We start from the raw sequence: 26252 nt of genomic DNA, 5'->3' as shown, positions 1-26252 counted from the left end.
TGACTGCACAACAGCAATAAGTATTTAGTTTCTTGAGGGTAGAAAACGTCTTTAAAAGCTCCCTGTGGGCAGGTGTTGAGGGAGGGAGGTGACAATGAAAAAACTCTGAATTAGAAGTTTGGCTCTGTGACTTAGTACCAGGTGGGAGTACCAGGGAAGATATAAAGGAGAGCAAAGCAAAGGCAAGCAGAGAGAACCTCTCGTTGTAAGAGAACTATGATTTCAAGATCTAGGTGTGATGTCATATGTGAAAGAACGTTGCAAAATTAAGAGCTGTAGACACACATAATTATGGAAAGAAAAGACTCTAAGGAACAGTCCTCTAGATCAAATTCATTACGCAGATCATTGGATCCATGGATGCCGAACTCTATGATACAGAAAGCTGACTGTGCCATTTTATATAAGGGACTTGAGCACCTGTGGATTTTTTGGTATCCATGGATGATCCTGGAACTGTGTGGTAAATATTTTCAAGCTGCATATTTTACCTGGATTTATTTCCCATAATAGATTGATGAGGGGAAAAAACAATTATGAAGAAAATTCGCTTCTTTAGAATTCCACTAGGTTATTTTCCAGGTGAGTGGAATTCAGTATGAATTTCTCCATCAAGGAATCTCTTTACTAATACAACCCCGAAACTTTTCGTAAGTAGCTGCTGCTGCTACTGCTGCTAAATCACTTCAGTCGTGTCCGACTCTGTGCGACCCCATGGACGGCAGCCCACCAGGCTCCGCCATCCCTGGGATTCTCCAGGCAAGAACACTGGAGTGGGTTGCCATTTCCTTCTCCAACGCATGAAAGTGAAAAGTGAAAGGGAAGTCGCTCAGTCGTGTCCTACTCTTAGCTACCCCATGGACTCCAGCCTACCAGGCTCCTCCATCCATGGGATTTTCCAGGCAAGAGTACTGGAGTGGGGTGCCATTCTCCTTGGTAAATCAAACCCCACGAGCAGTGTTGGTTGGTGCCACATCACGTTCTAGGGTCCACATGACCCCAACAGAAAACTTACAGGCAGAGGCCATACAAACATGCCTGCACTTTTTTTTTTTTTCAGAAATCTAGTTTATTTTCCCCACCTCTTTCAGAAATATTCCTCTTACATCAAAAGCAGTGCAGTGACTTAAGAAGAAGTACACATGGGGTTTGGAGTCAAAGAGAACTACATTCAAATCTTACCTCCCTTACTTATTAACTATGTGACTCAGAGTAACAGTGTTACTAGTGTCTGTTTTCCCACTTGTAAAATGGGGGGAGGGGCGGATAACAAAACTGGATCATTGTAAAACTGAAGATAATGCTTACAAGGTGCTTAATCGATTGGCTGGTTCAGTTCAGTTGCTCAGTCGTGTCTGACTCTTTGCAACCCTACGGACTGCAGCACGCCAGACCTCCCTGTCCATACCTGCACATTTTAAAAAGTTCTGTCCACTTACCAACACTTCTAACAGACTCTGCTGGAAATGTCAGAGTTTGAAAAGATTTCCACATAGCGCAAGTTGGACAATGGTTATTCATCTTTTGAGAGAGATCATAGCAACCCTCTTGCTATTGCCAAAGTCTTAGATTTCACATCATCTTTCTTACACTGTTAATATGTTAGTGGGTTCCTTCTCTGGGTGGTCGAAGGAATGACAAGCTATAGATAGGATACATGTAAAGCAGGGTTCTAGTTTTCACTATGATCTGAGCCATAAACTTGAACCCTGGACTGTAAGTGAACCTGATGCTGTTCTCTGTGCTGCTTTTCTGCTTTGCAAACATTCTGCTACATTTCCTTATTAATCACACTTACGAGCAAAGAAGCTGTTCTATTCCAACCCCTCTTTTAAAAGGATGAGTGAAAAATAATTATTAATATTTCACAGAAATAAGGTGAATGTGGTATTTCTCATACTTAGTTTGTCTCATCATTTTTACAGATTTCTTGTATACATTAGTGGTTTAGTCGCCAAGTCATATCCAACTCTTGTGACCCCCTTGGACTGTAGCCCACCAGGCTCCTCTGTCCGTGGGATTTCCTGGGCAAGAATACTGGAATGGGTAGCCTATCCCTCCTCCAGGGAATCTTCCCAACCCAGGAGTTAAACCCAAGTCTCCTGCATTACAGGCAGATTCTTTATAGACTGAGCTACAAGGGAAGCCCCCTTTTATATATTGGCACATGAATATTCTAGAATAAAAAGGTCAATCTGTCTACTTCTAGGGCTAGTAGCAGATGGATAAAGGAGGATTCTAGAAGAGGGGGTCAGTCTCAGTTTGTATAAAAGAACTGAATTTTTTATTTAATTATAAAATGGCCTCTTCAGATTATCTTTTATTTTTACAGAAGCCCAGATCACACGACCATAAGAAGTTTATAGCATCATTACCACGCTTAATCCCTCCCACTCAAATCCCTTTATCAACCAGCTACAATTTTTCAAAAGCCTTTTAATATGCGATATGGGATATTTGCGGTCTGCTTTTCTTAAGGAGAAGAATGCATTGTACCATACTCAATACCAAAAATTCAGTGTCATTTGACCCTTTCTTGCCAGATAACTTCATTTGGGTTTGGTTTCCCAAAGAGCTCAGCTCTTTGCTTCCCGGCAGTCATGGCTCTGGTCCCCTGAGAGAGCTGAACTGGGCAGTCTCTGGGCTTCCTCCTGGTGCCCTGGGAGGGCCCTGAGCCCAACCGGAGGCCACTAACTGAGGCAGTGGTCAGTGGAGACACGGCGCTCAGAAAGGCTGACATCAAGGAGGCTCTGAGGATCTGTGACCTTTCGCTCACGCTTACAAACTGCATGATTCCTAGAAAGCCATGGGCCTCCCACACTAAAGAATGTAATCTACAACTGCAGTATCTCCAAGCAGCTTCAGGGAATTTGGAATTCAGGATACAGCTCATTCTGAAGATGCAGATAGCTGAGTCAAGTCCTGGGAAGAAAACCTGGGTTCAGGTCCCAGCAGTGTTCTGTTCTTGGAAAAGCTGGGAGCAGCTGGGGAGGCGGGAATAACTGCTTATTTGTAGGAGGAGGGTGCCTTAACTTTGCCTTGAGCAGAAGCCTCGCCAGCTAGATATGTATTGTGTATGTAGTCACTTCAATCATATCTGATTCTGCAACTCTGTGGACTGTAGCCCGCCAGGCTCCTCTGTCCATGGGATTCTCCAGGCAAGAATACTGGAGTGGGTTGCCATGCCCTCCTCCAAGGACTCTTCCTGACCCAGGGTTTGAACCCGAGTCACTTACGTCCCCTGCCTAACCCTAGGGGTTAGGTGGGCAGGTGGGCTATTTACGGCTAAGCCACCAGGAAAGCCCCCACTGGCATGGGGAGCCATTCCCTTCTCCCAGGATCTTCCCGACTCAGAGATTGAACCCATATCTCTGTGTCTCCTGCCCTGGTAGGCAGGTTCTTTACACCAGCACCACCTGAGCAGCCACAGGTATATTGGGTTAGCCGAAAAGTTCATTGGGTTTTCCCATAATATCTTATGAAAAACTTGAAGTTTTTGGCCAACCCAATAGCACTGAAAAAAAAAGAACTCTTCCTTTCAATATGGCACAATTGGCAATATTTTTACAACCCTTTTTTCATTCTGACATATCGCTTATGTACCTGTGGTTTTATGGCTAGACAAGGAAGTAGTGTTTTGGACGGATTTGGAACAAGGATGGAAGTTGTGCTGTTCCGCACCCATGAGATGCCAGAATTCTGAGTTTGCTCAAAGAGGATTTGAAATTTCCAGAGGTTGGGGGAAAACAAAATGTGCTTTGTTAAAAGAGTTTGACTGTGTCATGACTCTCTTCCGAACAAAGACATTTGGTCTTTTCAAGTAAAACAAATCCAACAGACAGAGCAGGAGAAATTAACTGGTTTACGGCCACTCATTTCTGGGGTGGCTGACTAGTGCTCAAAATGAGAAGAGTCAACAGGGTCTCTCCTAAGGTGAAGAGAAAGTCCACCATCTCCTCTCTGTGGGGTGATTACATGTGTGTGTGCTAAGTCACTTCAGTTGTGTCCTGCTGTTTGCGAGCCTGTGGACTGTAGCCCTCCAGGCCTCTCTGCCCATGGAATTCTCCAGGCAGGAATACTGCAGTGGGTTGCCATGCCCTCCTCCAAGGGATCTTCCCAACCCAGGGATCGAACCCACGTCTCTTATGCCTCCTGCCTTGGCAGGTGGGTGCTTTACCCCTAGTGCCATCTGGGAAGCCCAGGGCAATTACAGTTAGATCCTTATTTAGTGTGTGGCGCAGGTTAGAATACAGAACACCGGCCTTGTCATCAACAAACCACAAAGGATGAAATTCTATTCCTGTGCAAATAAGATGTGGGAAGTTTGGAACTTTGTGGAAAGCATGAACTCGAAAGTAGGAGAGATCGTTTCTAAAATGCAGAGTGTATCACACTGCCATTTAGAAGTCATTTTTTTTTATACATCAACTTCCCATTAGCTATCTATTTTACATATAATAATGTATGACGTTTCAATGCTACTCTCTCAATTCCTCCCAACACAGGGAGCTCAACCCAGTGCTCTGTGACAACCTAGAGGGGTGGGCTGGGGTGGAGGGTGGCAGGGAGGTTCAGGAGGGAGGGCACATATGTAAATTTATGGTTGATTCATGTAGTTGTATGGCAGAAATCAGTACATCATGAAGCAATTATCCTCCAATTAAAAATACATTTTAAAAAAGTCATTTCTGGTTTGCGGTATGTGTATTTGTGTCAGCATTTTGGCTGGGAAGGTAAATGTAAGAGAAAGAGGAGATAACAGCAGAGAAAGTTCCAAGACAGGCAAGATTGGACAGTGAATGCTTGGCAGTGGGTTCTGAATGCTAAAACTGTGGGTGAAGATTATTTTTCTTGGATCTGCACAACATGGAGCAAATTCCTGACCCCATCTGGCCCGCTGCCTTGGGGCTTTTGTACTTCTCTGAAAAGGTGGCAGGGGTGGGGGGGCGGCGGGAAAGAAGAGGTATCTTGCTCAATTCTACTTGTTGTCCAAGCTCCTGATTTTGTTAAGTTAAACTTTATTTTGAGACAATTGTACATTAATATGTAGCTGTAACAAACAATATAGAGATATCTGCTCAGTTTCCCCATCAGTGGTAACATCTTGAAGTTCTGTGTACAAGATTACAATCAGGTTATGGACATTGATGCATGTTTAAGGTACATAACGTTTCCATTCCCACAAAGGTACCTAGTTTTGCCCTTTTATAATCATACCCTTATGGCAGAAAGTGAAGAGGAACTAAAAAGCCTCTTGATGAAAGTGAAAGTGGAGAGTGAAAAAGTTGGTTTAAAGCTCAACATTCAGAAAACTAAGATCATGGCATCTGGTCCCAGAACTTCATGGGAAATAGATGGGGAAACAGTGGAAACAGTGTCAGACTTTATTTTTTGGGGCTCCAAAATCACTGCAGATGGTGACTGCAGCCATGAAATTAAAAGACGCTTACTCCTTGGAAGGAAGGTTATGACCAACCTAGATAGCATATTCAAAAGCAGAGACATTTGCCAACAAAGGTCTGTCTAGTCAAGGCTATGGTTTTTCCTGTGGTCATGTATGGATGTGAGAGTTGGACTGTGAAGAAGGCTGAGCGCCGAAGAATTGATGCTTTTGAACTGTGGTGTTGGAGAAGACTCTTGAGAGTCCCTTGGACTGCAAGGAGATCCAACCAGTCCATTCTGAAGGAGATCAGCCCTGGGATTTCTTTGGAAGGAATGATGCTAAAGCTGAAACTCCAGTACTTTGGCCACCTGATGTGAAGAGCTGAATCATTGGAAAAGACCCTGATGTTGGGAGGGATTGGGGGCAGGAGGAGAAGGGGACGCCAGAGGATGAGATGGCTGGATGGCATCACTGACTCGACGGACGTGAGTCTGAGTGAACTCTGGGAGTTGGTGATGGACAGGGAGGCCTGGCATGCTGCGATTCATGGGGTCGCAAAGAGTCGGATATGAGTGAGCGACTGAACTGAACTGAATCATACCCTCTTCCCTCCAGCCCTCACTTTCTCCTCAACCCCTGGCAACTGCTAACCTGTGCTCTCTTTTTGTAGTCTTCTAATTTTAAAAATGTTAGATAAATGGAATCATCCAGTATCTAACTTATGGATTGACTTCTTTCACTCAGCATAATTCTCTGTAGATCCAACCAAGTTTTGCAGTAGTCTTTTTTTTTCTTGATGTGTAATATTCCATGGAATGGGTATATCAGTTTGTTTAACTGCTAACCTGTCAAAGGACATCTGGGTTGTCTTGATTTTGGCTACTATGAATAAATCCACTAATAAAAAGTTTTAACTTTCCTGGAAAAATGCCAGGAGTACCTTGGGTGGGTTGTGTGGTAGCTGCATGTTTCATTTTTGGTTTGGTTTCGTTTCTTATGACAGTCGAATATTTTCTAGAGTAGCTGAGCCATTTTACATTCTCATAGGCAATATATGAGTGATCTAGTTTCTTCTCATCTTCATCAGAATTTTAGTCAGTTCAGTCACTCATTCCTGTCTCTTTGTGACCCCATGGACTGCACCACGCCAGGTTTCTCTATCCATCACCAGTTCCTGCTCAAACTCATGTGCATCGAGTTGGAGATGCCATCCAACCATCTCATCCTCTGTCATCCCCTCTCCTCCTGCCTTCAATCTTTCCCAGCATCAGGGTCTTTTCCAGGGAGTCAGTTCTTCACGTCAAGTGGCCAAAGTATTGGAGCTTCAGCATCAGTCCTTCTAATGAATATTCAGGACTGATTTCCTTTAGGATTGACTGGTTTGATCTCCTTTAAGTCCAAGGCAAGTTCAGTTCAGCTCAAGTCGCTCAGTCATGTCCGACTCTTTGTGACCCCATGGACTGCAGCACACCAGGCTTCCCTGTCCATCACCAACTCCTGGAGCTTGCTCAAACTCATGTCTGTCGAATCAGTGATGCCGTCCAACCATCTCATCCTCTGTTGTCCCCTTCTCCTCCTGCTTTCAATCTGGGAAATATTGAAGTCAAAGGCAAACCACTTTAGTATTCTTGCCTCGAGAACCCCATGAACAGTGTCAGAATTTCAGAATGTTACTATTTCTTATTCTGGTCATTCTGATACGTGTCTGGTGATATCACATTACAGTTTTGTTCTTTTCACTGACCTCGTGGCTGACAATGTTGACTGTCATTTCATGTGCTCATCTGTATATCCTCCTCAGTGAACTGTCTGTCAGTGTCTTTTGCCCTTTTCCTAATTGTTTTCTGAGTTTTGAGAGTTCTTATTCTAGATACATGTCCTCTGTCAGATGAGTGGTCTGCAAATACTTTCTCCTGGTTTATACCTTATATTTGTATCTGCTTCACATGAATAACAGTTCTTAATTTTGGTGAAGTCCGATTTGTCAATTTTTCTCTTGTGTGGATCATATTTTCCATTGTCAAAAACATAAAACTCTTCGTCAGGTGCTAGATCCCAAAGCTTTTCTCTTATTTTAGAGTTTGTCTGAAAGTTTGATAGTTCTGCATTTCACATTTACACAGTGATCTATTTTGAGATCATCTTTTTAAAAATGTGAAATTTATAGGCAATAACTTGTCTATATGTGCCAGACAGCCCAGAGAAAAACATTCACCTGACCAGCCATGCCCACCTAGATCTTCACCCTCACAAGGCCATATCTTACTGAGCATCTTCTATATCCCAGGAGTGTACCAGGAGCTCTCCAGGAGTTTCAAATCAGTGGCAAAGCCTGGCTTTTACAATGATGCCATGTGGACTTAACAGCAGAGTCTGTCAGACTCAATTAGGACTTGTTACTCTAGTTGCGTCATACTGAGAGACTGCTCCGCTGCTCCTAGCCTCAGTCTTTTCATTTTAATAATATGGATTTGAGGTTTGAATTAGATAAAATATGTCCAATGACTTGTGCAGGGGTATTCAATAAATGGTCTCATTCTTCCCCAAACTGATCCATTGCAGCTGTTGAAAAATTCGTAATGGGCTGTTGTAGTCAGAACAGAAAAAGGCCAATTGTGTACAGCTGACCTTGACTTTTCTAAGGGCTAATTATCTGGTTTATAGAAAAACCAGGAATCTTACACTCTTGCTTCCTAGCTTCATAGCCAGCATTTTGCCTAGTAACATAGCTACTTGTACTAGCTAAATAAAGACAGCAACTGAAAAATTTTTTCTGATTCAGTTAAAATATCTTAAAGATGGGAGGACTTGGGAAAAGGAACTGATGTGGATGGGAACAGATTTTTTTAAACCAGACTTTTATAGTTTTATTAACTCTTGTTAAATTATGGGAAAGATATGAAACACTCATAAAATTAAATTCTATGAAGTATGTGAGGAATTTCTGTTAAGGGGGAAAAAAGTAGCTTACCTGACTGACGTCAGTTCTTGAAACCATTCACATTAAATTTTCTGATTTTTATGCAAGCCAAATTATATAAATGACTTTTGAACTCTCTTATTGAATGGTGTAACACTGACAATTCAGCTGTTGCCATTGCTTGTCATCTCAGCACCTACCATTTTGTTGTTTGCTTTTTTTTTTTTCCCTTTTCACCATCTACTCGTTCCCTTATTTAAAAAAAAAAATTGTAAAATGCCAAATGCCTCTCTTTTTTTAAAAAAATTGATTATTTATTTCTGGCTGTGCTGGGTCTCCATTGCTACAGGCAGACTGTCTCTAGTTACGGTGGTTGTGGGCTCCTCTCTCATTCCAGTGTGCGGGCTTCTCAGGATGGTGGCTTCTCTTGTTGTAGAGCTCAGGCTGTAAGGTGCACAGGCTTCAGTAGTTGTGGCTCATGGGCTCAGTAGTCGTGGTGCCCAGGCTTAGTTGCTCTGTGGCATGTGGAATCTTCCTGGACCAGAGATCAAACCCATGTCCCTTGAATCGGCAGGCACATGCCCAACCACTGGGCCACCAGGGAAGTCCCTCTTTTCTCTTGCTTAAAATCTTTCTCCCAGGGACATCTGCAGAACTATGTCTGGGATTAATCACATTGTGTTGGATCTGTCACAAATATTTTATTTTTGTACAGTTGATTTTAAACTAAACAAGCACCAAAGGCTTTTACAAAATGGCCACATACAGAAAACATAGACAAGCAACGTGCAGGGCGAAGGCTTAGGTGGCAGGTGGAGAGGGGTGATTTCTAGTTGGGGGTGGCGGGAAGACCCCTGCGGCTCCCACTAATCTGTACCTCGGGTCCTTTTTAGTAGCATCTACTTAAGCCACAAGCAGCTGCCCCAGGTCCCATTCACCCCCAACCTGGGACCCCCAAAACCCAGAGCTCACAAGCATTTCTCAGCCTCTGGAATCAGATCTGTCCTTCATCTATTTACTTTATCATTTAGTCAAAGCAGATTTGAATATAAATAGCAAACTCATATAAAAGAAAGTAATTCCTTGGCTGTGTGTATATATATGTGTGTGTGTGTGTGTGTGTATGTTTGATCCTGGCATTGTTTATAATGCTTATCCTGTTAAAATTAAACACATCTTTTAACTAGAAGAATAAGCCTATGTTGATACTAGATATAAAATCTGCAAATTAACCCAACTTTGGGAAAGTCAGTACTTTAATTGATATTGGCATTTGATACCTCACTGGGGGCCCTAGTTCCTCAGATTATATGCTAACACATGATTCCCATCACACCAGGCTATCAGGGTGGGGGAAGGTAAAAAAATTCCCTTTATAGGACTATTATTATATAAACACTCTCAAACTATAATCGATCAACCCAAGGATTGATATAATAATGTAGCTGAGAAACCTAGTGTTTGGCTGACTTTCTCTCATATGATACAATCAACTGAATGTGGATATTCTGTGCACTTTTTCATTTTCTCTTCCATTGCTGGCCACACCCAATGAACTAAATTATAACTCTCTGCTCCTATGTTTTCATCAGATTAAATGCTTTTTTCCGTGTTTTTTTTTTTTTTTCTCATTTGTTCTATGCCAGTATCCCATTTCTCAGAGGAATATTTCATCTCGACAGCCAGGGAGAGAGCCTGGATGCTCAAGGTAAGGTTTAAACATAAATTATGTTGCACGACTCCCTGTTTACAGATTAAATCGGAGTGCATATTACTGATGCCTTTGTAACAAATTTACTTTCAAAATTCCATTATACAGTTAAAGCGAGTATTCCAGCAAACATGCTTCACTCGCACATTATTTTTCAAGCAACATTCCATTTCCCATGTGTACCAAGAGCTAATTAGCTGTTATCAGCAATTCCTCTAAAAATGCTCACGCCAGTTGAAGTTTAATTTTGGAGATTTTCCTGGTGAGAAGTGAACTGAGAAAATACCAAGATACCTCAGGATATTTCTAATTATTAAGAAGGGATTATTTGTTAAAAATCCAGGCCACTGCTCCATTGACTTTAAAATAGAGATGGGTGTCTTAAAGGAGATGAAAGCTCAGAAAGCGTCATTTTTTTTTTTTTTTTCCAGTTTGGGATTTGTGTTTGAGACACAATCATTTGACCTTCTGTTATTTCCCACTGGTGCGCTATCTAATATTCCAGGAGCTCACTAGAACAAAGGAGCAATTAACTGAAATTCCACCAGATGGCAATATTTGGAAAGCCATCCTGAGAGATTTCAAAGCTGTGAGCTACTTTTGTTCACACAGGGAATAGTCTCACCAAGTGTAACATCCTGGATTTCATTCGGGGTGCTCTAAAGATCTTTGGTTTTATTTTTCTGCCCATATCATTGAAACTTTTACAGCGAGTAGGGGACAGATGTGTGTGTTTGGGGGTGGGAGGGGTGGAGTATGTGCTGTTTTATTTTGTATCACTCTGAAAGGATAAAATTAACAACTTCATTCTTCAGTAATTTTCCAAACAGTATTGGTGAGTACTAAAAGCTCAAATCAATGGGTAATATACCGTGTTTGTCTTGGGATCTCTTTGGGATAAAATGCTATGGTTGATGGTCATTTTAAAATAAATTATTTGATAAGAGAAACTGAAAATTCTTAAAAGTAGAATTTTAAGGAGTTGCCTAGATATTAAACCAAGTGATTACAGGTACAAAATTCTTATTTGCAATGATTAAGGTTTATTTAAATAGGATGAGTAAATTTGCCCTTTTACTCTAATGAAAGTAGAGATGCTGTGTGTACCCTGAGTGGTGCCCAAACAGCTAGACTCTTCAAGAACCAGAGCTGAACCTCAGACAGAGCTGAGACGGAGGGAAGGAAGTAGAAAGGCATCTGAGAGCAACTGAAATAGAAGAACCACTAAGAGGAGCCGCCTGAACTTTCTGTATACACGTACAAGCAGCCCCTAACACAACCCTTCTCTCCTGTTGGTGGGAATGTAAGTGGCTACACTATGGAAAACAGTACGAAGCTTCCTCAGAAAATTAAAAATAGGATTACCATGCGATCCAGCAATTCCATTTCTGGCATATATCCAGACCAAACTATAATTCAAAAAGATATATGTACCTCTATGTTCATAGCAGCACTGTTGACCATAGCCAAGACATGGAAGCAACCTAAGTGACCATCAGCAGAGAAATGGATAAAGATGATGGGGTAGACAACAGAATAATACTCAGCCGTGAAAGGAATGAAATAATGCCATTCGCAGTAACATGGATGCAACTAGAGATTACCAAACTAAGGGAAATAAGTCATGAAGAGAAAGATAAGTACTATATGATATCACTTACGTGTGGAATCTAAAAATGACACAAATGAACCCATCTGTGAAACGGAAACAGGCTCATGAAGAAAGCGAGCAGACCTGTGGGTGCCAAGGAGGAGGCGGGTGACGAGGACTGGGACGAGAGGCTGGGGTAGCAGATGTAAGCTATTATAGAGAATGGATACACAAGGTGCTGCTGGATAGCACAATGGACTACATCCGATATCCTATGATAAACCACAGTAGAAAATAATATTTTTTAAAAAGAACGTATAGATAGGTGGAAAACTGAATCACTTTGCTGTACAGCATTATAAATCAACTATCAGTTCAGTTCAGTCACTCAGTTGTGCCCGACTCTTTGTGACCCCATGGACTGTAGCACGCCAGGCTTCCCTGTCCATCATCAACTCCCAGAGCTTGCTCAAACTCATGTCCATCGAATCGGTGATAACAACCATCTCATCCTCTGTTGTCCCCTTCTCCTCCTGCCTTCAATCTTTCCCAGCATCAGGGTCATTTCCAAAGAGTCAGTTCTTCCCATCAGGTGGCCAAAGTACTGGAGTTTCAGCTTCAGCATCAGTCCCTCCAATGAATATTCAGGACTGATCTCCTTTAAGATGGACTGGCTGGATCTCCTTGCAGTCCAAGGGACTCTCGAGTCTTCTCCAACACTACAGTTCGAAAGCATCAGTTCTTCAGCACTCAGCTGTCTTTATGGTCCAACTCTCACATCCATACATGACTACTGGAAAAACTGTAGCTTTGACTAGATGGACTTTTGTTGGCAAAGTAAATGTCTCTGCTTTTTGATATGCTATCTAGGTTGGTCATAGCTTTTCTTCCAAGGAGCAAGCATCTTTTAATTTCATGGCTGCAGTCACCATCTGCAGTGATTTTGGAGCCCAAAAAATAAAGTCTGTCACTGTTTCCATTGTTTCCCCATCTATTTGCCATGAAGTGATGGGACTGGATGCCATGATCTTAGTTTTCTGAATGTTGAGTTTTAAGCCAGCTTTTTCACTCTCCTCTTTCACTTTCATCAAGAGGCTCTTCAGTTCCTCTTCACTTTCTGCCATAAGGGTGGTATCATCTGCATATCTGAGGTTATTGATATTTCTCCTGGCAATCTTGATTCCAGCTTGTGCTTCATCCAGTCTGGCATTTCGCATGATGTACTTTGCATATAAGTTAAATAAGCAGGATGACAGTATACAGCCTTGATGTACTCCTTTCCCAACTTGGAACCAGTCCGTTGTTCCACGTCCAGTTCTAACTGTTGTTTCTTGACCTGCATAGATTTCTTAGGAGGCAGGTAAGGTGGTCTGGCTATACTTCATTCAAAAAAAAGAAAAGTAGTCTCTGGACAGGCATTGAATACCCTTTGAAACCTGCTCTTCACTCAATGGATAAAGAATCAGCCTGCAATGCAGGAGGCATGGAGACTTGGGTTCAACCCCTGCATCAGGAAGGTTCCCTGGAGGAAGAAAATGGCAACTCACTCCAGTATTTTGCCAGGAAAATCCTATGGACAGAGGAACGTGGCAGGCTATAGTCCAAAGTGTCACAAAAGAGTCAAAGATGACTAAGCAACTAAGCACACACATACACTTATGCCCCGGGAGGGTGCCCATAGATCTGGTGTCCTGGGCTGTCCTACGTAACTTCTGTTGTCCTGGAATAGTATCCACTTAGCACTCCCTTTCACCCTCAAAATTCTGCTTGGTTAATAAGGTGATCGTATAATTTATCTTCTAAGCTGGCATGTTTGAAGAAAAAAGTAATAGAAAAAGTTGACCCTAAACTGGGCATCTGTGTATAAATCTCCTTATATAGCTTATATAACAAATTATTTTTCTGTAAAGAACTACATTGTAAATACTTTCCTGCTTTGTGGGTTGATCATACAGTCTCTGTCACAAGTATCCAACTCGTTGTAGAATGAAAACATAATGAATGTAAATGAACGGACCTGGTTGGGTTCCAATAAAACTTTATTGGCAAATACAGGCAGCCAGTGGCATGAGGCTGGCAGGTTTACAGCTTTAATGTGAGATAATACATGGTCAGGGGACAGGAGATGGTGGTGATTCAAGCAGACAGCCATCCTTCACTCCTCTGCCTTCTCTGCATACCCCTGCTGGGTGGCAGCCTCCTAAGTTAACCCCCTGAGAAACCAGTATGAATAGTTTCCTTGAGTGAGTGACCTCGTCCTCATTTGTGTGGTTCCTGAGATTCCCGTTCCGGGTCTAATTTCTTGCTTCTCATCCAAACTTGTTTCTGTGTCTGCACACGATGCCTATGCTTTGTATTCATGACACAGAATAGCATCCTTACTCAGTACCACTTGAGTGCTAGAGTTAAATACGGGAGTGATAGCTATTAGCAAACATTTTAATTTATGCTTTGATGATGTCTGCTCAGTTGCTCACTCATGTTCTATCTTTGAGATCCCATGGACTGTAGCCTGCCAGTCTCCTCTGTGCATGGAATTCTCCAGGCAATAATACTGGAGTGGCTTGCCACTTTGACCCTCACTAAATAGCTGTCTATGGGAAATATAGCCACATTAGAAATGGGTTAATGTTGACTCTACCAAATTTTTTTTATTATAAAAACAATAAATTTAAAGGAAACTTTGAGTAAAAAATATATCTACCAACACCATTCTAAAATAATTATTTTTCTTTTTTGTGCATATTTGCTATTCCCATAAGTATTTCTGTTTTTCTACAGTGGGTAACAGTGCATGTGAACTCTGTGTTTTATTTAGCATTAGTCACAAGAATCTTTCATGAGTAATCGGAAAAGTCATTAGGACAAAATAGTATTATATTGCATCAATGTCCCATAATAGTTGCTAATTTTTCACTAAAAAATGCTGTACTAACATTTTTTTGTACATTTTGTTATTGTTTTGGTTGGTTTGGTTTGTTTTTTTCCTTAGGACAATATCCCAGAAGTAATATTATCCAAGGATGTGACCAGTTTTATAACTTTTAGTCTAGTTTAAATATCTTTTCTTAAAAGGTTTGGAGTATTCTACAAGTGTTTGCAATTTGAGGGTATTAGCCTCACCACAACTTTATAAGAAACAGTACTTAATAGTAATTAATGTCTTCTATATTTAAAGAACTGGGACAGTTACTTTGTGTATGTGAATGTATGTTTGTATGTATATATATGACATTCTACTTCCACAAGTATTTATTGAGTGCCTACTATGAACTATCACTGGGAAAGACTGAAGGCAGCTGGATGGCATCATTGATACAAAGGACATGAAATCAGGCAAATTCCAGGAGATGGTGAGGGACAGGGAGGCCTGGCATGCGGCAGTCCACGGGGTCGCTAAGAGTCAGACGTAACTAGGCAACTGAAGAACAGCAAATATGAACTATGTATTATAGGGTTTTAATGGTGAGCAGAGGATAGCTTCTGTGTGACTTTGATCTTACTAGGGAGTTATGATACACACATAAAGAACTAATAAAATTTAGAAGATGAGACACATCATGGAAGAAACATAGCGACAATACAATGGGCATTTGGGAGGGATGAGGGGAGGTTGAGATGGTGTCTGAGCTGAACTTTGAACATAAGTTGCATTGGGATGTTTGGAGGTGGTAAGATTTGCCTTTCATTCCATAAGCATGTCTTGATTGCCAACTACATGCCAAGTCCCCTGCTACAAGCTAGGAATATAAAGGGGAAAAGACAGAGCTCTTAAAGTTTACTCTAGTGGGATAAACAGCCTTTAAAAAAAAAGTTGTATGCTCAGGGGGCATGGAGGGATGGGATGAATTAGGAGATGGAATTGACATATATACACTATTGATGCTGTGTATAAAATACTTACATATATATGTATATATAATAGATACCTAAGGAGAACCCACTATGTAGCACAGGGAACTCTACTCAGTGCTCTGTGGTGACCTAAATGAGAAGGAAATCCAAAAAAGAGGGCATATATGTAAACATGTAGCCAATTCACTTTGCTGTAGAGCAGAAACTAACATAACATTGTAAAGCAAGTATACTTCAATAAAAATGAATAAAAAATAAATACATAAAAGTTTCTATACCGCCCCCCCCACCAAAGAGTATAAGTGTGATCAGTGGGATGGCTCAACTAGTAGAGGGTACAAGTGGTAGAGATGAAACCAGGGTTTTTTTGAGCAGGGACTTTTCCCCAGCTCCTCTTCTGGCACCGTCTTCATCTGCAGTTATCATGTTAGAATCTGTGGGAGATATGCTTCTGGAAGTCTGAAGTTATTCTGCCTGCACTGACCGACACCGGCCTCCATTTACAGTTCGTTGCCCCAGGGAGCACATTCACTGAGTGTACAAAACCTGGGGCTGGGATCAGGAAGACCTCCATCCAAGCCTCGCCAGCTGATGACTGAGGCAAAGCTCTAAGAAGCGCAGAGTTTCCTGTGTGTTGTGTTTTGTAACAGCTGGAAGGAATCTCATCCGGCTCAATCGTTTGGCAGGTGAACATTGTTGGGTGCACAGAGCTGGGTGACTAGCCTAGTGTCAGACATTCGGTGGCAAAGCCAGGGCACCAGGTCCCTGGCTTCTGATCTCACATGCTGCTGGTTCTAGTTCACCGTTGTAATTTCCTCTGCCTCATCTATACCACGAAGGGGTATGTATGTGTGTGCTCAGTCACATCCAACTCTTTGCAACTGCATAAATGGTAGCCTGCCAGGCTCCTCTGTCCATGGGATTTTCCAGGCAAGAATACTGGAGTAGGTTGCCATTTCTTCCTCCAGGGGATCTTCCTGACCCAGGAATCAAACCCGTGTCTCCTATGTCTACTGTATGGGAGGCAGATTCTCTACCACTGAGCCACCTGGGAAGCCCACTATACCCCAGGGCTAGAAAGAACTAAAAAGTTAGCCTAGGCATTCCTCGTGCCTGTAGAAGCAATAATATGTGTTTTAGTCATCTTGGACCACAGTAAAAAATATATATATATTTTATGTATTTTAAATTGTAATTTAAATAGTAATGAATAGTGGTGGAAAGAGAGGGAAACCTGGAACAAATTCCTACATCTGCCATTTTCCTCCCTTAGGTTCTGGGCCAATAACTTGACCTCACTGAGTTTTTACATCTTGAGTTTGTTGTGAGAGTAATTGGCAGTAACGTAAGTGTTGGATACATCATGGGGCTCAGCAAATGTTTATTTTCTTTCTCCTTCCCTCCTAGAGCTACAGGGTCTTGACAGAGTTCCTTTTGTTTATTAATGAGGTGACCTTGTAAGGCTCATGAGAATTAAATGATGGAGTGAGAGTACATTTATAAAAGTATCTGATGCCCGGCTTAACATTCTCATTTCTGAATTTCACTTAGCTGCAGTTAGGTAGAGATTTAAAGGTTTCTATTCCTATTTCTTTATCCCTTTCTTCAGTAGGTTATTTTCTATGGTCTGTGGACATGTTGGTAAGACTGAAGAATTCATTCATTTTCTCTATGATTTGCTTTAAAATGATTTGTCAAATAGTGCAAGATGATTAGATGAAGAAAATATGGCTAAATGTTAACTACAGAATATAGCTTGTGAGTACTGTGTATGTTATTGCTGTTATACAATTTTTTTAATACTTTCCTGGATGTTTGAAGTGTCCCAGGCTGAATTATTTTAGAGGATTGCATGTTAAATATTAAGCTTCTACCATGGTCCCATCTCTGTGCAAGGTGCAGAGGGTATGTTTGGGTAAGAAAGAGTCTCAGCCCTGGGAGCTATGGCCCACCATAGCAGACACTAATAAAACGGGCAGCTTCTTCTTCAGGGTGCTGAGTACTATGGTAGGCACCTCCATGGCATCCTGTGAACCTCCTAGCAGTGACAGCAAAGCCACGACTGGAACAGGGAGGTTGGATGAGACTTCCAAGAGGCAGTGACATCTCATCTAAGACCTGAAGGAAAAGGAGGAGCGAGCAGGTGTTGATCAGAGGGGGATTGCAGAGAACGAGAGATTGTTTGGGCAGAAAGAGTAGCATCTTCAAAGACCTGGAAAGAAAATATGAGAAGCATATGGTGTATTAGTGAAATTGAAAGAAGTTCAGTAATGAGCTGCAGCCTCAGGGTGATAGTGAGAGGGAGGGCTGGATGGACAAGCAGATCAGGAAGGGCCTTGGGAGGCCAATGATGAACTTTGGGTTGTATCCTCAAAGGGATATTTGAGGTGTTTAAGTAGAGGAGTAAAACTTCTATCATTTTTATCTAAGGGTGGTCACTCTGTATGGAAAGTGATCAGGAGAGGATGAGATTAAAAGTAGAGACATAAAGTGAAAGATGTTGACGAGCATCTGGATTAGGTGATGGTGACAGTGGGGGTTCCCAGGTGGCTCTAGTGGCAAAGAACCCACCTGCCAATTCAGGAGACATGAGAGCCAAGGATTTGATCCCCAGGTCAGGAAGATGCCCTGGCAGAGGGCATGGCAACCCACTGCAGTATTCTTGCCTGGAGAATCCCCATGGAGAGAGACGCCTGGGGGTTAGAGTCAGACACCACTGAAGTGACTTAGCACGCAGAGGATAGAGAGGAGGTTGAGCACAGTTTAGAAAGCAAAATAGACAGGGTTGGGTAAGTGAGAGGTCAAGGTCTAATTCATTCATTCAGCACATCTATTGAGTGCTTGCCGTGTGGTAATCTATTTCAGTGTTGAGAAGAAAAAGTCAGGTAAGGGCTATAGGGAATACAAGGTGTATCAAGAAGGGATTAATGGAGAAGCATCTTCTGCGGGAGCACAAATTGATCCTTGGGGACCCCCTTCAGGGATGCCAAAGTAAAAAGTAGTCATCCAAGAGGATATATGTTCCTATTAAGATCTGAATCCCAAAACAGAAAAATTGAACCACGGTATAGTTTTGAGAGTCACTAGTCGGACACGACTGAGCGACTTCACTTTCAATTTTCACTTTCATGCATTGGAGAAAGAAATGGCAAACCACTCCAGTATTCTTGCCTGGAGAATCCCAGGGATGGGGGAGCCTGGTTTGCTGCCGTCTATAGGATCGCACAGAATCGGACATGACTGAAGCGACTTAGCAGCAGCATGTAAACAATAAACCATGAATACAGGTAAAACTGCCCAAGGAGAATACAACCTTGAAGATCACCAATATTTAAGAGGTAGATTAAGGGGAAAAAAAGAGTACACTCATGTTTATAGTAGTAGTATTCACAATATCCAAAGGCAACCAAAGTGCCCATCAACAGGTGAATGGATAAACAAAATACGGTATATACATACAATGGAATGTTATTCAGCCTAAATAAGGAAGGTAATTCTATTACATGCTACAGCATAGATGAACCTCGAGGATGGTAAGTGAAATATCTGTCACAGAAAAGCTCCATTTACATAAGAATACAATTCCACTTATGTGAGATACCTAGAGCAGCCAAATTCATAAAGCAGAAACAAGCATCATGCTTATCAAGGTTCTTGGGAGGAGGAGAAACTGAGAAGTTATTGTTTTTTTGTTTTTTGAATCTTTACTGGAGTATAGTTGCTTTACAATGTTGTGCTAGTTTCTGCTGGACAGCAAAGTAAATCAGGTATACATATATATGGGCTTCCCTGGTGACTCAGTGGTAAAGACTCTGCCTGCCAGTGTGGGAGATGTGAGCTCAGTCCCTGGGTTGGGAAGATCCCCTGGAGGAGGGCATGGCAACCCACTCCAGTATTCTTGCCTGAGAATCCCATGGACAGAGGAGCCTGGCAAGCTACAGTTCATGGGGTCGCAAAAGAGTTGAACACAACTTAGCAACTAAACAACAGCAACACATATACATATATCCCCTCTTTTTTAGATTTCCTTCCTATTTAGGTCACCACAGAGCATTAAGTAGAGTTCCCTGTGCTATCCAGTAGGTTCTCATTAGTTATCTATTTTATACATAGCAGTGTTTATTTGTCAATCGCAATCTCCCTACTCATTCCACCCGCTCTTTCCTCCTCGGTACCCATAAGTTTGTTTTCTACTTATGTGTATCTATTTCTGCTTTGTAAATAAGTTCATCTGTATAATTTTTCTAGATTCCACATATAAGCAATATTACTATATTTGTTTTTTGAAAGTTATTGTGTAATGGGTATAGCATTCTGGTTTTGTGAGATGAAGCGAGTTCTAGAGAAGGATGCTGATGATGGCTGCACGGCAGTGTGAATGTACTGCTGACTTAAATGGTTAGAATGGTAAGTTCTCTGTGTGTTTCATTACAATGAGAGAGAGAGATTGAAAGTGAGTAACCAGAAACATGGGAGAGAGACCAGCTGTGTATACTCTCATGGAAGCCAGGGGAAGATAACATTCGAGACTGAGTAAGTCTACAGCCACCCCAGCATGAATGCACGTGGTCTTGCTGATCTCGGAAGCTAAGCAGGAGGCCTGGTTAGCACTTGGATGGGAGACTAAGCAAAAAGCCAAGGATTGATAAACCCAAATGCCTCACAGAGGTTAAGGGAGATAATGCCTAAAAAGTGCCTACTGATTCAGCAGCAGAACGGTTGTTAGTAATCTTGATGATGATTTCAATCTCATGGTGGAAGTGGGATCCAGCATGGAAGTTGAGGAGAGAGGGGACATGGAGAGGGCAGCTTTAGATAAGCCTTGAGATATTTGGTTCAAAGGATGAGGAGAGAAAGAGGGACCTATAGGGAAGAAGGTGGAGTGGATGGAAGAGACCTGACCACTTCAAATACCGCTGGGAATGAGCCAGTAGAAGCAGCGTGTAAGGGTCTGGAGGAAGGAAGGAAGGGTCTGGGAGAAGGTTACAGAGCAGGAGGCAGCTAGCCAGGACTTGCCTCTTCATTGCAACAAACAAGAAACAGAATACGATGGCTGCCTTGAAGGTAAATGTGCAGGTTTGGGGGCAGGAAGTTAAATGCTGGTCTAGTGGCTTCAATTACCCTCTGAAGTCCCAGACAAGACCATCTGCTGAGGGAGGAAAGGTGGAAGGGTCAGAGATCTAAAGAAACTGGCAAAGTGTTGAAATGACTGGCTCACGAATAATGACAGACTGCCGCCTAGGAAGCGGAGGGCGCTCTAGAAGCACCAACATCCACTGGGGTTTGGAGGCCATGAACTTACAGCTGTGCTCATCTTCTAGGCAGAGCGCCTACCCCCCACCCCCGCACCCCAAAAGGGTTCAGAAGTTCAAATGAGGCATATGTACCCGGGTAGATGAGAACTTCATAAGGGCTCCTTTTGAGGGAAACATGAAATTGATCTCAAGGACAGTAGGGTTACGTTAAGTGGGGCAAAGGCTGTATTCTTTTGAAAATGTTGCAGGCGCCCGGTGACTGGGTTAAGAGCTGCAGATACTGTTGGGTTTATGAGTTTGACCTTTGTACAGTGATTGTAACTAACTCACCAGGGCCCCCTGTTGACAGAATAGGTTATTGGGGGCCACCCTTAATTAGCAACTGATTCAGAATGAAACTCTGGACTGTGGAACCAAGTTGTTGGGTGTCTCATCTCCCATTCACAAAACTTGTGTTGCCTGTCACAAGTACTTGTGGTGCTGGAGGCAAGTGTTGCCTTTGTGTGAAGAAATAAAACTTCCAAACCGCTTGGCAAGCCTTTAACAAATTGTATATCCCTGTAGATTTCTGCCTTATGCACAGGCTACCAGGATCTGCTTAAGAGTACTCATTTTTGCTAGCAAAAATGTCACTTAAGTTACTGAAGTTGATGTATCTTATCACACTTTTTTTGCAAGTGGCTGGTGGTATGTGGAGAGAATGCTATTGATGTCTCTCATGGGCTCGTGCCTAGAATGCTTGTGTATATTGACTCCCCCTAATCAAGAAATGTGTTTTTCTTCTACCCTGCTTCACTATCTGAGTTTATCTTCTTGGGCTGAACGTCATTGAAAAGCAAGGTGAAAAAACAACCCTCAGAATGGGAGAAGATAGTAGCAAATGAAACAACTGACAAAGGATTCATTTCCAAAATATACAAGCCTATGACATTTCTTATTCCCACTGATACCCCCAGAACCCAGAGTGGAGTTATAATTGTTCTTCAGTGATCAAAATGTTCTGTCTATGCCAGATAATTCGGTAGCCACTAGCCATATGTGCCCAATGATTATTTGAGATGTTTGATGGAGGAACATTTTTATGCATTTTTAACTTTATTTCATTTTAATTCAGTGTAAGTAGCCACATGCAGCCAGTGGCTACTGTATTGGACAGTTCAGTTTCAGTTCAGTCACTCTGTCATGTCCAACTCTTTGCGACCCCATGAATTGCAGCACGCCAGGCCTCCCTGTCCATCACCAGCTCTCGGAGTTCACTCACACTCACGTCCATCGAGTCAGTGATGCCATCCAGCCATCTCATCCTCTGTCGTCCCCTTCTCCTCCTGCCCCCAATCCCTCCCAGCATCAGAGTCTTTTCCAATGAGTCAACTCTTCGCATGAGGTGGCCAAAGTACTGGAGTTTCAGCTTCAGCATCATTCCTTCCAAAGAACACCCAGGACTGATCTCTTTAGGGTGGACTGGTTGGATCTCCCTGCAGTCCAAGGGACTCTCAAGAGTCTTCTCCAACACCACTGTTCAAAAGCATCAATTCTTCGGCACTCAGCTTTCTTCACAGTCCAACTCTCATATCCATACATGGCTACTGGAAAAACCATAGCCTTGACTAGACGGACCTTTGTTGGCAAAGTAATGTCTCTGCTTTTGAATATGCTATCTAGGTTGGTCATAACTTTCCTTCCAAGGAGTAAGCGTCTTTTATTTCATGGCTGCAGTCACCATCTGCAGTGATTTTGGAGCCCAAAAAAATAAAGTCTGACACTGTTTCCACTGTTTCCCCATCTATTTCCCATGAAGTGATGGGACCAGATGCCATGATCTTCGTTTTCTGAATGTTGAGCTTTAAGCCAACTTTTTCACTCTCCTCTTTCACTTTCATCAAGAGGCTTTTGAGTTCCTCTTCACTTTCTGCCATAAGGGTGGTGCCATCTGCATATCTGAGGTTATTGATATTTCTTCCAGCAATCTTGATTCCAGGTTGTGCTTCCTCCAGCCCAGCATTTCTCATGATGTACTCTGCATATAAGTTAAATAAGCAGGGTGACAATATACAGCCTTGATGTACTCCTTTTCCTATTTGGAACCAGTCTGTTGTTCCATGTCCAGTTCTAACTGTTGCTTCCTGACCTGTGTATAGGTTTCTCAAGAGGCAGGTCAGGTGTTCTGGTATTCCCATCTCTTTCAGAATTTTCCACAGTTTATTGTGATCCACATAGTCAAAGGCTTTGGCATAGTCAATAAAGCAGAAATAGATGTTTTTCTGGAACTCTCTTGCTTTTTTGATGATCCAGCAGATGTTGGCCATTTGATCTCTGGTTCGTCTGCCTTTTCTAAAACCAGCTTGAACATCTGGAAGTTCACAGTTCACATATTGCTGAAGCCTGGCTTGGAGAATTTTGAGTATTACTTTACTAGCGTGTGAGATGAGTGCAATTGTGTGGTAGTTTGAGCATTCTTTGGCATTGCCTTTCTTTGGGATTGGAATGAAAACTGACCTTTTCCATTCCTGTGGCCACTGCTGAGTTTTCCAAATTTGCTGGCATATTGAGTGCAGCACTTTCACAGCATCATCTTTCAGGATTTGAAAGAGCTCAATTGGAATTCCATCACCTCCACTAGCTTTGTTCGTAGTGATGCTTTCTAAGGCCCACTTGACTTCACATTCCAGGATGTCTGGCTCTAAGTGAGTGATCACACCATCGTGATTATCTTGGTCGTGAAGATCTTTTTTATACAGTTCTTCTGTGTATTCTTGCCACCTCTTATTAATATCTTCTGCTTCTGTTAGGTCCATACCATTTCTGTCCTTTATCAAGCCCATCTTTGCATGAAGTGTTCCCTTGGTATCTCTAATTTTCTTGAAGAGATCTGCTGCTAAGTCACTTCAGTCGTGTCCGACTCCGTGTGACCCCATAGACGGCAGCCCACTAGGCTCTTCTGTCCCTGGGATTCTCCAGGCAAGAATACTGGAATGGGTTGCCATTTCCTTCTCCAGCGCATGAAAATGAAAAGTGAAAGTGAAGTAGCTCAGTCGTGTCCAACTCTTAGCAACCCCATGGACTGCAGCCCACCAGGCTCCTCCATCCATGGGATTTTCCAGGCAAGAGTACTGGAGTGGGTTGCCGTTGCCTTCTCCATGAAGAGATCTAGCCAGTTCTAAAAGGCAGATTAGGGACTTGCCTGGTGGCCTGGTGGTTAAGACTGTGTGCTTCCAACACAGAGAACCCAACACAGAGGATGTGGGTTCTACCCCTGGCCAGGAAACTAAGATCCCACATGCCTCATGGCAAAACAAATAAATAAAAGCCAGATTAGACAGGACCAAAGTTTTAAATACAGTTTACAAATAGAGCCAACCCAGGAAATTCACTCTGATCTTTAATGTCCAAAGAAGTCTGGCCTAATCTCATCCTGCCATATCAAGTCGGGATGCTAATGCATGGGAGGCAAAGCATAGGGGAAGGAGCAAGCTCTGCAAACAACCTACTGCTAAGGGGGAGTCACCTTCATTTCTGCCTGAATTCTGCCTCTGATACCTGAACACCAGAGTCCTGTGTACAAAGGAAAATTGTGGGGAGAGAACAAACTTAATGCCAAGTGGGTACAAATACTCTGCCAGCAGCTTCACACTCATTATCATCTTGTTCATCTTTAGATGTCCTCCATGAAACTTGATTACGCTTTTTTAGAAAGGAGGAAATGGAGTTTCAAAGTAATGACTAGCTTGTTCAAGGCACAGAGCTGGTCAGTGGTAGAGGCAAGATGAGAATCCCGGCAGGTGTGAATCCAAAGTCATTTCCACAAGCAGTACTCACAGCCGGATGCTCAGGCTAAGAATTACCCCAGCATCAGAACACCTTAGGGTGGGACTGGAAGTAGAGTGGAGGCAACAGGAGGCAAATGACTTTAAGTGTGTGTGTGTGATCCGATTATCTCAGAAGTTGTACCTGTATTCCACCTCTCTTGCCCAGCATGCACCCTGCCACTTCAGTTGTGTTAATTGTAGGTACCTCGCCATGGAAATACAACTATTAGTGTCATAGATGTATGATCATTTGGACAAAAATGACAAGAAATAAAGACAGGTCCCAGCATCTTGGTCACCATCGTGGCAAAGTCTCAAACTTCCTGATACTTGCATAACTTAAGATGTATCTTGGGCTTCCCTGGTGGCTCAGATGGTAAAGAAGCCACCTGCAATGTGGGAGACCTGGGTTCAATCCCTGGTTTGGGAACATCCCCTGGAGAAGGGAATGGCAACCCACTCCAGTATTCTGGCCTGGAGAATTCCATGGACAGAGGAGCCTGGCAGGCTACCGTCCATGGTGTTGCAAAGAGTCAGACACAACTGAGCAACTTTAACTTTCTTTCATGATATGTTTTATGAGAGGTATGTTAGATCACTTACTATCATCTAATCAAACATTTCCTGGAGTTCAAATGCTGCCTGCTTGCTAACCTATTTGTATATTTTCTTCTGTAGCATTTCTAAAATTTCCGCTATTGAAAATAATAATAATAGTGGAAATCATAAAGAGCAAACACCTATAATCCTACCCATATGCTACAAATGCCCTCCTTCATGTAATTTGACATAGTTGTAAGCATACCTTGTGCAGTACTTTTGTTTGTTTTGTTTAGTCACTAAATCATGTCTGACTCTTTTGAGATCCATGGACTGTAGCCCGCCAGGCTCCTTTGCCCATGGAATTCTCCAGGCAAGAATACTGGAGTAGGTTGCCATTTCCTTCTCCAGGGAATCTTCCTGATCCAGGGACTGAACCTGCGTCTCCTGCACTGATCAGGTGGATTCTTGACGGCTGAGCCTCCAGGGAACCCCTATGCATACTTTGGGATACTGCCTTTTATTTCACTTTGTCATGATCAGTTTCCATGCTGCCACACATCCTCATGATTGCAGTATTAATATCTATGCAAGTCTTTAGAGTCAGCTTACCATTATTATTCCAACCCTCCTGTTTGATGTGTGGAGTCTGTTTCAAAACTAACTTTAGAAGGTTTTACACTTGTAGATCATAAGTGGTTGGTTGATACCCCTAACTGGAAGTCTCATTCTTCTGTGTTTCCACATCCCTTGTGTATACTAGTTATAATACTACAGAATTTCTGATTGGATAGTATCTTGGATTTTAAATAAATGTTTCATATATGGGCTTCCCTTGTGGCTCAGCTGGTAAAGAATCTGCCTGCAGTGTGGGAGACTGGGATTGATCCCTGGTTTGGGAAGATCTCCTGGAGAAGGGAAAGGCTACCCACTCCAGTATTCTGGACTGGAGAATTCCATGGACTGTATAGTCATTGGGGTTGCAGAGAGTCGGACATGACTGAGTGACTTTCACCTCACATATGTAATTTTTAACTTCCAAATATTATATTCTCAAGAGCAGTAGACAGTGCATTATATCTTAACTATCATCCCCTCTCCCAGACTTTGGGGGCCTCCTAGGTGGTGCAGTGGTAAAGAATCCGCCTGCCAGTGCAGGAGATGCATTCCCCTGGGTTGGGAAGAGTCCCT

At 42.5% G+C, this 26252-nt stretch overlaps 1 protein-coding gene across 4 annotated transcripts in view; it reads left to right on the top strand.

Moving 5' to 3' along the window:
• The window catches only part of MAPRE2 (microtubule associated protein RP/EB family member 2), a 187387-nt gene that overhangs the window by 20981 nt on the left and 140154 nt on the right, over positions 1-26252 (top strand). For 2 of the 4 annotated variants that reach the window (XM_019986572.2, XM_019986571.2), the window contains exon 2: positions 9950-10011. The exons of the other annotated variants lie outside the window; for them this stretch is intronic. Coding sequence is in view for 1 of the 2 variants with exons in the window: in XM_019986571.2 (XP_019842130.2) it covers positions 9950-10011 (62 nt within the window). In the remaining variant the exon portion in view is untranslated. The remainder of the gene's footprint in view (positions 1-9949; positions 10012-26252) is intronic. 4 annotated transcript variants of the gene reach the window in all.

This window comes from Bos indicus, chromosome 24 (assembly GCF_029378745.1).
Source record: "Bos indicus isolate NIAB-ARS_2022 breed Sahiwal x Tharparkar chromosome 24, NIAB-ARS_B.indTharparkar_mat_pri_1.0, whole genome shotgun sequence".
NCBI lineage: Eukaryota > Metazoa > Chordata > Mammalia > Artiodactyla > Bovidae > Bos > Bos indicus.
This window is presented reverse-complemented; position numbering and strand designations above follow the sequence as displayed.